Source organism: Armigeres subalbatus, chromosome 1 (genome assembly GCF_024139115.2).
Source record: "Armigeres subalbatus isolate Guangzhou_Male chromosome 1, GZ_Asu_2, whole genome shotgun sequence".
NCBI classification, from domain to species: domain Eukaryota; kingdom Metazoa; phylum Arthropoda; class Insecta; order Diptera; family Culicidae; genus Armigeres; species Armigeres subalbatus.
In genome coordinates, this window is record NC_085139.1 from 317,092,754 (window position 1) to 317,106,081 (window position 13,328).

The window sequence follows — 13,328 nt, forward strand, 5'->3', positions numbered from 1 at the left end:
GTACTCGTCCAACTCAAATTGCACGAACCCTTGATTTTTTCACACACACACAACCCTAAAGTTATCCAACCAATACGGTTACACAAACTATCAGAACGAATCCATTTTTATTTGAACGCAATTCAAGTTATATACATATTTAATCTTCTAAATCAGAAAGTTTACTCACAGAACTTTTTCTAACGTCTTTCTAACTTTCACCTCAAAGCTTTCAATTTTCCCCTCACAGATTAAACTTTGAATGATTCGATATAAATAACCATGAACGCCCAATACTCCCATTTATTCAGCAATTTATGAACGCGCATATTTTTCTAGTATCTGTCAGTCTCTTTCGCGTTTGTTTTGATCTATAGGAAATGGTTTGTCATTTTGATTAGTTCAGAACAGGTGCAGAATCAAAGCAATCGGTGAGTAAATCATTAGTTATTTTTAATATGTTTTATTTATTCTAGCATCTTCTGTCTTATCTACTACACTACTCAACTTAATATCAAGCTCGTACAGGTTGCCCTTCATCGGAGCGGTAGCGATTACATTGCCATCCTTCTTTAGCACCACTTTGCCTTTGAGGAACAGCACTTCAACGCCAGCAGTTGCCAGCTTTTTCACAGAGAGCAGGTTGTTGCGAAGGTCCGCGATGTAAAGCACCTTTTGCATATTCAAGAGTACACCGTGGTTGCTGTAACCATTTATATCGCCCTCTTCCTTCGCCACCAGATCCGTTCCATCCTTGGCCACTTTTATGACCACCGGGCATGTCAGCCTTTCGACCGAATGGAAAAACGTTTTCTCGTTCACCAAATGGTCACTTGCGCCCGAATCCAGCTTGAAATGAATGACGTCACCGTTTGACGTGGAAGGCTGGTCACGGTTTACCATAAAACACCCCTTTCTGGCTCATGGCAGTATGCACTTCCTTGTCCTTCTTCATGTGGCCGATTTGGCCGCACTTGTGGCACTTTCCCTTGAATTTGTCACCACGCTTGTGACGCTGGTGGCCCGCAAACGCCGCCGGCCTGTCGTCAACGGTCTCGTCCATGCGGTCCGCACGTTTTTGCTCTTCCGCGAGCAACCGTTGCTTGACCAAATGCAAATTGAGGTCCTCTTCCTTAATGTTTTCCAGCGCCGTTACAAGGGGATCGTACGAGTCCGGTATACTTAGGAACAGCTGGGACACGAGATCTCCATCCTCAAGCTTCGCACCGGCCCTTTTTTTGTTGCCTTACCAAATCGTCGAACGCCAAAAGGTGGGACCGCATCGATGCTCCCTCATCCTTCATCCTCTTGGGCAGAGATCACCAGCGAAATTAAAAGACGAATTTAGTTCACAAACGAAAGAGATTTATTTTAAATAGGAAGAAACGATGTTGACGCTGCAACGAATAGCACACTTATGAATAATGGCGCCTTCGGCGCTTACTGCATCCGCTCTGTACAGTGTTGCCACTACTGAAGACAAAGATACACTGAAAAACAATGTAGTGACAAATAGGGTGGCATGGTAGTTGCACTCATAACACTCCTCCTCAACGTACAGTGCCACTGTCGGTCGTCAGTCCCAGCATTCCTGAAAACTTTCTTTGCTTCATAGTTCCCAGGGGTTTGGTAAGAACGTCGGCAGCCATGTGCTCTGTAGGACAGTATTCCAGTTCCAAAAGCCCCAGCTCACACTGTTGTCTTACGAAGTATTCCTTGGTCTCAATATGTTTAGAACGACGATTAGTTCGTTCAGAGTTCACAAAACTAATACAGCTTTGATTATCTTCCATCAACTTTACAGGCCTATCGTCATGTTCGCCCATCTCCACCATCAGTTTGCGAAGCCAGATTAACTCCTGAGTAGCCTCGCTAAGAGCCACATATTCTGACTCCATGGAAGACAATGTAACGCACGCTTGTTTACGACTGGCCCATGAAATAGCACCGTTTGCATAGCAAAACACATATCCGGTAGTAGACTTCCTCGAGCTTGCGTCGCCGGCCCAATCGGCGTCAGCGAAACCGATCAAACCACCACCAGAACCGTTATACGTCAGCTTCCAGTGCTTAGTCGATTTCAAATAGCGTAAAACGCGTTTCGCTGCTACCCAACATGACTCTGTAGGGGCACTCACTTTTCGACCAAGAATGGCCGTGCTCACAGCAATATCCGGCCTTGCACACACCGATATGTACAAAAGAGTACCAACAAGACTTCTGTACTTCGTCTCGTCACTCAATACTGAACTTGTGTCTTCAACTTTCAAAAAACCTTCGTCCATCGGTGTTTTAGCCACTTTTGCATCACTTAAGCCAAACTTATCAATTAGTTTATCAATATAGCCTTCCAGGCTCACACTGTAATCACCATTTTCTCGCTTAATTTCTAGTCCTAAAAAATAACTTGTATCTCCGAGATTGGTGATCTCAAAATGTTTCTTCAATGATTGGTACACAGAGTCAATTTTCTTCTCATCTACGCATCCAACCATAATATCGTCCACATACACTAAAAGGTACACCATCTTTCCGTTCTCGACCTTCGTGTATAAGCACTGATCAGCACCACTTTGCTTGAAACCCATCTTCAAAAGAACACTGTGTAACTTCTGGTTCCAACAACGTGCTGACTGTTTGAGTCCGTATATACTTCGTTTCAAAAGGCAAACCAAGTGCTCCTTGCCTTTTTCCTCGTATCCAGGTGGTTGCCGCATAAACAAAACTTGATCGAGCTCTCCGTATAAGTAGGCCGTTTTATGTCGAAATGCTTAAGTGTCATTTTCTTCTTCGAAGCAAGAGCAAGCAGCACCCGAAGAGTGGTGTGACTTGTGACCGGAGCAAAAACTTCATCATAATCCTCACCGAACCGTTGCGATTAGCATTGGAACACCAGACGAGCCGTATGTTTGATCACCTCTCCAGCTGCGTTCCGTTTTAACTTATAAACCCAACGGCAACCAACCACCTTCCGTCCAGCAGGTAACTGAACAAGCTCCCAAGTACCATTTTCCGCATGTGACTTCAGTTCGCTCAACATTGCCGCCCTCCATTCTGCTTGTGCTTTACAGGTTAAAGCTTCCTTCAGGTTTCTTGGTTCTACTGCTGAATCCACACTTCCCGCTACATAGGCCTCTTCAATTAACCGAACAGGTGCAATTCCTTTATTGGCACGTGCGGATCTGCGTGCGATCTCATCAAGAGGAAACCCGTGGAACGAGGATTCATCCATCAGATCATCATCAGTCGCACTGTCGAATTGAGTTTCATCAAGATCAGCATCACCTGCATCTGCATTAATTTCTTCAGGCAGAGGAGTTGGTTCAAGTGGCACTACCATTACTCCTCCTGACGTAGAAGGCTCTTGCTGCACAACTTTAACGTCAAACTGTTCCAAAAATTTTGCGTCTCTGCTAATGGTGATTCCTTTCGTTTCCAGGTTCACAAACCGATAGGCCTTCTGCCCCTCCGCATAACCAACAAACACCAACTTTTGAGCCTTTTGTCCAATTTATGGGGTTTTTCCTTTGGGATGTGCACAAAAGCTTTCGACCCGAAAACTCGTAGATGTCCATATGCCGGCTTTTTCTGGTACCACAGTTTATACGGCGTGCTTTCCACCGACGACGATGGCAACCGATTCTGCAGATAGTTTGCAGTCGTAATTGCCTCACCCCAAAACACCTTCTCCAGTTTTGAATCCGCCAACATGCAGCGCATCATTTCAACGAGGTACCTATTTTTACGCTCGGCGACCCCATTTTGCTGCGGGGAGTATGGAGCCGTACGCTGATGTACTATTCCATGAGCTGCAAAAAATTTCCGCAACGAATTGCTCGCATATTCACCACCTCCGTCCGACCTAACAACTTTAGGGTAGTACCCGAACTGGTTGTTCATCAAAGCACAGTACTCTCGAACTCGTTCTTCGGCCTCTGACTTCTTTTGCAATAGAAAAACAACAGTATAACGACTGAAGTCATCCACCATTGTCAAATAGAATCGACTGCCGCGTGCTGTTGGCACTTCCATGGGACCTCCCAAATCTGTGTGCACCAAGTCACCTACGGATGATGATTTAGAAGAAGAAAACTTTGGAAATGAATCACGGCTCAACTTTCCCTCGCAGCACGATTCACAAATCGACTTCACGTTGCAAGCATCCACCTTCAAACCGTGTCCCAAATCATTTCGCACAATCTTCAAAACTGCTTCTGTATCACGGTGTCCAAATCGACGATGCCACAGATGTAAGCAAGAAAATCCATGGTTCAAGTCCGCTACCATAACTTGCTCTGGAAATCGCTTAAGGTGATACAGCCCACCCTTGCGTTGACCCACTAACATCACTTTTTCGCCTTTCAGAACACGGCACCCATTCTTATCGAACGCAACTTCAAACCCCAAATCAGTTATTTTACTGACAGACAGCAGATTTGTTGCGAGCGAAGGCACATGGTACACGTTGTCCAGTAAAACGTTCACTCGGCCAGCATTCCCATCCACGGACACAAGTTCACTAGTTCCTGCACCAACTGAACTGATGCATTGGCCGTCAGCCAACGAAATTGTCGATTTTCTCGATTTATCCAAACTCTTCAAGATAGACACGTCGTTTGTCATATGAGAAGTGGCACCTGAATCGAAATACCACAGCCCAGCTTCTTCAGCCTTCCCGATGAACAAACACAGATCCACTCTATCTTTTGCATACAACGCCCAAATTTGCTTTTTCATTGTTTTCTTTTCCCTTTCTATCGGCGGCCCACTTTCGGCAATCTCGCCGGAAATGACCTTCCTTTTTACAGTAATTACACTGCTTTTCCTTCTTCTTGCCATTTTCGCTTCTGAATTTGCTTCTCTCACTAAAACCACTAGACATCAGTGTGGTAGTAGCGGATTGTGTCAAAATAATAATCGGAGATACGAAATGAAAGCATGGATTATTTGAATGAAATTTGAATTTCTAAATCGAAGCAATCGGCGTTCGAATAGTAGGCGCCCATTAACACAATCCGCTACTACCACAACCAGCGCCTTTTCTTCTTCCACACCATCTTGAGTTCGACGTCGACCTTCATCTAAAAGCTTTCATTTGACGAAGTCGACCGTCAGATCTGCATCCGGTCGACTCTCCAACGCCACTACCAAACCGCCATACGATTTTGGTAGGCTCGACAGCATCAAGGCAACAAACGACGGATCCTTCAGTTCCTCGCCAAGTGCAATCAGTCGGAGCCGCAAAGACGTTAGCTGCTTCAGATGCTCTCCCATGTTTCCACCTTCCGGCATCTTGGTGGCAAACATCTGGCGCATCACGTGGATTTTACTCGACAGCGATGAACGTTCGTGGTATCCTTTTAGGGCGTCCCACATTTCCTTCGACGTTTTTGTCTGCATCACATGAATTAGCTGGCTGTCGTCCAACGCCAGACCGATCAGCGCCCTCGCCTTCTCATCGTTAGCAAGCCACGAAGCATCAGGAGCCGCCGGTGCAACTTCCTTCACGACTTTTAACGCTTTTTCACGTGACAATAAAAGCTCCATTTTGAACTTCCATATTGTGTAGTTTTGATCACTTAGCTTCTCAATATGGATGTGAGATTCCGCCATCTTGTTTTATACAGACACGAACACGTTCACTACCGATACACAGATTTTGCAAAAAATATCACTTTTCCGCGATGTCAAACCGCAAAATTCGTTACTTTCCGCGATTCCTGGGCCACATAACCTCTTGGGCAGAGATCACCAGCGAAATTAAAAGACGAATTTAGTTCACAAACGAAAGAGATTTATTTCAAATTGGAAGAAACGATGTTGACGCTGCAACGAATAGCACACTTATGAATAATGGCGCCTTCGGCGCTTACTGCATCCGCTCTGTACAGTGTTGCCACTACTGAAGACAAAGATACACTGAAAAACAATGTCACTAAGTGACAAATAGGGTGGCATTAGAAATACTAGAATAAGAGATCGGCAAAGACGCCATCTTGTTTCCAATCGAACCATCAAAAGCGGTTCCAAATCGACTTGTTTACTTTTTTCACCCATAAGAGTCAAGCAAAAAGTTCAAGTGATGCCAATATTATTTCCACGATATCACACCTTTTCATACGTTGCCATTTCGACAGTTTTTCACTCCGCCGGTCTCTGGTTATAGGGTTGCTAGGTGGCATGGTGGTTGCACTCATAACACATCCGTAGGCGCCCAAGCTGTTTCCGCAGGAGCGTTTGACTGGCCACAGACTTCTTTGTAAAAACGTCGCTCAAGCTTGACCACATTTCCTTCGCGCTGCCCTTGACCCGGACGACTTCCAGAACCTCATCCGCCAAGTATCCAACGATCGTGCTTCGCTCTTCTGGCAAATCTTCCGTCAGGGTCCGCAGCCGAATCCAGAAACATCTTCACGCGAAAACTCCAGTTTTCAAAACCAGGTCCACCGGAATACTGGGGAATTCCGTGCGCAATTTCCTTCTGGGTGCCCATAACCTCTTGTAGGTATGACTTAACACGGATTTAACACGGTTAGAACTAGGTTTATTAGGAACAACTTATTACTTGGTTTAAATTGAACTGGATAAGCATGGGTGAAAATTTTCCTTTTATACCCTTTGGTTGTTTACTTGTTGCTATGGCTACCTTGACGACGCTCGGTTGTTTGTTGTAAACCTGACAACGATGGTTAACGCGGGTCTCGGCAGTCCCGGGTTACTTTATCACATGTTTTCCATAACGTTTCACACTAAGCTGCGAGGCGGTAATGTCCCAGTGGGGGATGTAATGCCAATGAGAAGAGAAGAGGCTATGCGGGGAGACTCTAACCTAGAGACATATACAGGTAGTATGTATAATGACCTCGAACGAAACAAAAACTGGGGATCTTTTGGCACATTCTATTGCTGGTGAGCGAACGAACACGATCTCGGCGATGGGCCAAATATGTCTCAATGGATACCCCGATCATCCGACTTTCACCTCTCCCGGCTCCACCATTCTGTTAGCACCATCTGCCGGTAATCGTATCGCTGCTACTTGTGTACCACCTGTCTGTGTGGCCTCGTGCCATCGGAAAAGGACCAACCGAATACGTTAGGTAATTGTTGGGGACAAAATAGTACTTACTTGTCGTCCGTAACTAATCAGAGGAAAAACTGGTTGCTTTGCAATCGTGTTGTAAGTCATAGCCTACTGACGCACGGTGTAGTAGCTAGAACAAATGGCTGGCCAAAAACCCTTTTATCGTTTTTCGAACTTTTGCATAGTATTATATTTTTAGAATATTCTTCAATATTATCTCCATTATGTGTCATTGAAATTTTTACGTTTGTTCCTTATTAGTATTAATGACAACCTATCAAAAATCATGTTAATTTGATGGTTTTTAGCGTGCCGTAAGACAAAGATCGGTTACCGCTGCTGACTAATCTAAACAACACATAAAATGTTAGGTTTATAGTACACAAAACATCATTTATAGACTGCCCTAGGACCTCCATGAGTTGAAATGAATTATATTTAACATTAAGATATTATTTCATAAACATAAATAACATGGAGTTTTTGACATTTTTTAACAAACTTCATTATTAAAAAAGTAGAAGTACTCCCTCGTATTCCGCTACGAGATTGTACACACATGAAAATATAGGCTTTCATCTTTCCATTGCGGGTTAAAGATCATCCGCACTCGTCCGCAAACGAATTTGCGAGTAACTTCAAAATAGGTTGTTTTCATATTTTCCGCCATTGTTTTCAACAGTATATAGGCAGAAAAAATCCGCAGATAGCTTTTTCTGGTTTTCGAGGCATTTGACACATAGACATGATTGAATACAACAGTAACATACTCTGTTTTTTGTTATTCATTCGTTAATTTGGTAGGCTCAAATGCTGTAGGGCGTTACGGAGCCGATTAAAAAAATACTTTTTAATACAATTTTGTAACCTAACCCTCAAATAGTAATGTTAGTTTGGGGCATCTGCTACTCATTTAAATCTCTACAAAGCATAGTGAATGCTCTATTATCTTTCATCTCCTTCCCACTAACCAATCTTATGAAAAATCCAAATATCGATTGTATTGAATTTGGCGATTGCATTGACAACAGATATGTAAAACTCGATATAACTCAAAAACATAATAGTTGATATTATGTAGACAAGTTGAAGCAAAGAAATAATATGGGGTAGGGGAAAAAATGGGCAAGTGCCACTTCAAGCTAAATAGAAACAATTCGAATAAGCAGTCTACTTGGTCTTAAGTGAAGTAACCATATGAGGCAACCTTGTACATAGGACCAAAACAGGAAATAGAAAGAAACATTTCCTCTCCAAAAATAATCAACCCTATGTTATTGTAAGATGAAGATGTTTTGAGCAAAAAGTTTATGAACAAGCAAAAACAATAGCCAGACTTTTGTTTAATCAATTTCAAATTTGACGATGCAACTGATGTTATGTGTGAGTAATCAGTGTTGATTGTACGTTCTGGGTAGCTTTCGCTGCTTAAAAATATAATAAACTTGTGAAATGGGAGCTGAGAATCTAATGTTTTGTTTTAAATCGATTCATGTTTACCTTTCTGTAATAGGCCCTTATCAAATGCTACGCGAGATATTCCATTTTCCCCGTTGCCCATGTGAATTAAGGACAAAAGTGTGAGAAAAATGAACTGTCATGGAGCTTTCGCTTCTGTATCAGTTTATAATTTCATTTTTGAACATATCAAGAAAGGTCATTTCTCACTGGTAGGTGAATTTGCACCTGTAAAAATGTTCGTAAATCGATTGTTACTATGTTTTTGCACCATAAATGCAAAACCTACCAGAAAACGCCGAAATATAATTTTGGCCATGATTTTGGTCCAGTTACCCCTTAGTGTGACGCTTAGTTCAAATTTCGCTAAGTTGGCGCTCACGTAGTTACTTCATGTACGGCGTTTGTCAGTAGCAAGTGCTTTGTGATATTTTATGAAGCAAAACTCTTTGTTTTAACAAGTATTTATTTTTATAATAGACTCGTAGATGTTTCTTAGTTTCACGTAAAAATGGGCAGTGTTAATTTCTATTTTACAAGTTAACTTATTTAAGACGGTATTAAACTTATTGTGTTATGGCCATTGATACCGGGTTATTGATCATGATAAGATTTGTTAACACGCGCCATTCGAAGTCTAGCGTTATACCTTGTAATTAATCAGTCTAAATATCACACCGAAAATAAAGAACAAAGCTTTTTTGGACTTTTATAAAAAGACTTAATACAAACTTATGAACTGTAACTAAACAAAAACAAAATTGATCTAATTTTCGGCAAGCTTTTCCTCCGTCAGTCCACCAAGTTTGCTCAGATTCAACAGACTGCGCCGTGAGCCGTTCTTCGGTCCCATCTGTCCAGTTGCCAGAAAGGAAGAAGAGGAAGCAACCGAAGAATAACTTCCTCCATGAGAAGGAGGTAGATTGTTGGAATGGGCCCCAAATAGCGGCGTTTGCGAGTGATGTGGTGGGAAAATTACCGAAGGAACTAGAGTCGAACCGTGCTGGTGCTGTGGATGAAAGAGACTGGTTTCCCCGAACAAACTGCGACCGCTGGTCCATTGATTCGAGGTTCGATTACCGAAAGACACGTGAGTTGAAGGCTTTGGCGAAGACTGTGGCAGCGGCAAATGGAAAGTTTGATTCAGACGAGGGGTTGTTGGTTGGAAAGCTGCAGATACGCTGCTTGCGTTAGAAGTGAATATTCCGGCAGGCTCTGAGAAAAGTGACACGCGGTCTAGGTCGACGGCTGGAGGTTCTTCCGGTGTGGGGCGACGTGTTGGCTGAGATTCGAATCCGGAACTTTGAGACGATGTCCGCGACATGTACGGATGTGTGAATGTTGTATCCTGTGGGACCCCACTGTCTTGCGAGGGGTTTTTCGGCGGAGAACCTCCCCAATAGCCACCGGCGATCCAAGAGCTCCCGGACTCAGCTACGTTACCTAGTTGGGGAGGAGAGATGGTTACCTTCCGTTGGCGCAGTGCAAAACCGTGATCGGGGTCTACGTGATGCGTAGCGAAAGGATTGTTTACCATTGTGAGATCTTTTCGAGATACCGATAAGTGGCCGCTTATGCTAAGACGATCGATATCGTCACCGAAGCGGTCCTCTTCAAAAATGGCCGATTTGTTAAGGCAGTTTGTAGAGTAGCCGTATTTGCTGAAACCATACCCGAGAGAAGAATCATTCGGTCCAGCGATGGCAGAGTGGAAGTTGTCTACCGAAATGGACGGAGTTTGTGCTTTTAGGCCTTGCTGACTAATGCTGCGGAAGGACTGTTCTTGGAAAGTGGCATTCAGTCGATTCACATTCAATGCTGATCCGTAATGGGATCTAGGCGATTGAATCTGACTGCTGAACGAACTGTCGAGGAATGGGCGCAAGGTGGAAGCGCTCAGAGCGGAAGGACTAATGGACTTGGTGGTATCCATCGATTTGGCACTTAGATTATTCACCGGCGGCGGCCTCTCTGGCTGATATTCCTTACGTGTATGAATAGAAGAATCCTCTAGTATAGAGCTGCTGTCGTCGATCGTGTCCGAGCAGTCGGCATCGTTTGCTTGCTGGGAGTAGATTTTGTGGAAGCTGGAATTGACGTTGTCTGAGGGGTTTACCTTGGGCGTCGTTTTTCCGATGCAACTGAGGGCGGCCACTAGTGAGATCGATGCCAGCAGGACCTGAAATTGAAAAAATATTTTATTATAACACAAACATCAAACTGAATTTCATGTGTCGTACAATCAAATTGATTCCAATGATTAACTTACCCAAACCGAATCAAGATTTGTGTCAACGTTAACGATCTGCCGAACCAAATCCGCCTTAAGCATAATTTCTATCATACTGCAAGTGATAACAACGATTGGTTTTAGGTTTCCCACATGAAGCTTCATTGTCAGCATTGTTGCCGATAGGCCAATTAGAGCTAAGTTGGATAGAATATGCCTTGGGATGATCATTTCGGTGCTCTCGCGTAGTGCATCACTAAAGTTTTCCGGGAAATTCACTTTCTCCTTCCAATAATAAGAGAAGACGTTTTTGACACTCTCCAGCTGATTGACACTATCCACTATGGTGGGTTTCTCTACGATTCCATTCCATTGAGCGAGAAAAGTGTCCTTGACTGCCACTATATACGAGACCACAATAAGAACTGCTTGTGAAATGTTTGGATGAAGCGACGATTCGAGTCGTTTCAAGTTAAGCGCAAACGGAGCTGCCACTTGGACAATTTTCATCAACAGCAACAGTGTAATAACGCCCAGGCATGCATTCGCAATCGATTTGCGTCGCCGGGCTGAATTTTGCTTATCATTTGCTTCCATGTGCATGTCAAACACTTTCAGGCCTTTGGTGCCGATCTGAGCTAACTTGGAACCAAGAATATTTCGTTTGACATCATTCAGTGTGCGCTTCACAACTCGCTCACAGCGTGAACACAGTTTATATGTCTGCTCCAACTGCCGTTTGTACTCCTCCACTTCCTCATCGTAGTTTTCGTCCACGTCCGGGACGAACGAAGCCAGTTGGTGTATTTTCAGTTCCTGATTGCGATTACAACCGAAACATAGGCCATTCTGCGGGGCCGAGTAGCTGATCTTGTCATCGTCGGTGATGTTCGCCTGGGGATTCAGTCGGCTTTGATACTGGGCTGGGATTTCCCTGTTGTAGTCCCCATCCTATTTGCGTAGAAGGTTGAATTAATTGCAAATAGTTTGGCATTGAATATAGAATATTTACCTCCGTAAATCCGTTGTACTGAGTGCAGCTTGGACAAAACCAGGAATTGTTGCTTTCGTAAGGGACTCTTGTATTGGTATTACAAAACCAGCAATTTACGCGTATCGGAAAGCGTTTTCTAAATAAAATGGGAAGGTTTGGTCATAATGTAATGCTGGGAAAATAAATTAGCGCTAATATATTTCTAACTTGATAACAATTGATTAGTTTTTTATTATCACTATTGAAACAATACAAATTAAATTAATTAAAAATTCTCTATTCAAACTATTGTTAATACTGATCTTAGTAGAATCTACTCTTGTAGGGAATTAAGAAAATCAGTTAAGTTTTTTAAAACTCAAACTAAACAATATTTTCAACAATCATATAAAAAAGAAAATTTGGACCCCAATATTTCAAGAGGGCGATACTGCTTTTGTAAACAAGTGTTTCTCGTCCCTTGTAAGGTCATTTGAAGCAGCGAATTCTCTTCTTTTGTTACAGTTTACTGGATTGCGTTGGTGGGCACAAGCGACGGGAGAAGCTGTTATTTACAAAAGCAGTTTGGCCATTTTTTGAAACGTTAGTGCCGATATCCAATCCGAAACAGATTCCATAACCAATAAACAACTATTTCCATATAAAGATAATTAAGAATTTTTAAAGCAACTCTTTTCTATCGAATTCGATGTGACTGTTTTACCCCACATTACTCTAAATAAAAACAGTTCGATTCCATCGCTGAAGGTTATGTTGCAGTATTTAAAAAAAAATATTGAAGTTTTTGGGAAATCTTTTATGTCTGGTATCCAACATAATTAAAATTATTAGTCCCATTGATTAGTAATTTTGCTTACCGCACGATGTGGAAAAGGTTCACAAATCCGATAGTTCCCACGAATAGCAGCGCTAACACCGGCACGACCGTTGCGGCGATAAACTCCAGTGATGTCATATCCATAAGAGGCCAGCTTAGCCGGTCAGCATTTAGTTAGATTTACTAGGGTAGTTGAGTTCATATGCTCCACAATTCACACAAATAGTATTACTAAAAAAACTGTCTATTTTTATGCAATTTTTAGGCTTTTGTATATTTTACACCATCTGCGAAAAGCGAGACAAATGCGCGGCCATCAGACCGTCGAAGAAATTTTTTGACAACCTTCTGAACTGTCAAGCCATTTTCAGTCGGTTTCAGGGTGGCCAGATTAGTTTTCGACAAATCGGTAACTTGACTGTAGAAAAATCGGTAGACTGGATATGATATTTAATTTACAAATCGAATTCAAATCGTATCGTACCATATGGTACTGTTGGAGTAGCAATCGTTGTTTATTCCCTCGAACCGTATATGGAAATAGAAGGGAGTTATAAAATCCCTTTTAGAGAAAGGGTACAATGTAAAATTAATTACATGAAGGCGAAATATAATAAAAGCTCATTCACAAATTACTTACTTGATACTTGATGGGCTACAGCTTTTCGATGAACCTACGCCGAATGGATTATCCTTCTCCACTTGACTCGATCCTGGGGCAATCGGCAAACCCTCAGGTCCTCTTCAACTGCAAAAAGCCATCGTG

General features: G+C 42.7%; 1 protein-coding gene across 2 annotated transcripts; it reads right to left on the reverse strand.

The window, feature by feature from the left end:
• Window positions 1-8,969: 8,969 nt before the first annotated feature.
• On the reverse strand, window positions 8,970-12,910 carry LOC134207974 (uncharacterized). 2 transcript variants are annotated; one of them, XM_062684075.1, is made up of 5 exons: window positions 12,603-12,910; window positions 11,764-11,881; window positions 10,791-11,702; window positions 10,056-10,700; window positions 9,826-9,964 (listed from the first exon to the last, which is right to left on the reverse strand). In XM_062684075.1, the coding sequence occupies exons 1-5, from the start codon at window positions 12,704-12,706 to the stop codon at window positions 9,956-9,958; spliced, it is 1,788 nt and encodes a 595-aa protein (XP_062540059.1). In that variant the 5' UTR covers window positions 12,707-12,910; the 3' UTR covers window positions 9,826-9,955. The 2 variants fall into 2 exon arrangements, with proteins under 2 accessions (XP_062540058.1, XP_062540059.1); XM_062684074.1 differs by having other exon boundaries at window positions 8,970-10,700; window positions 12,603-12,909.
• Window positions 12,911-13,328: the final 418 nt, after the last annotated feature.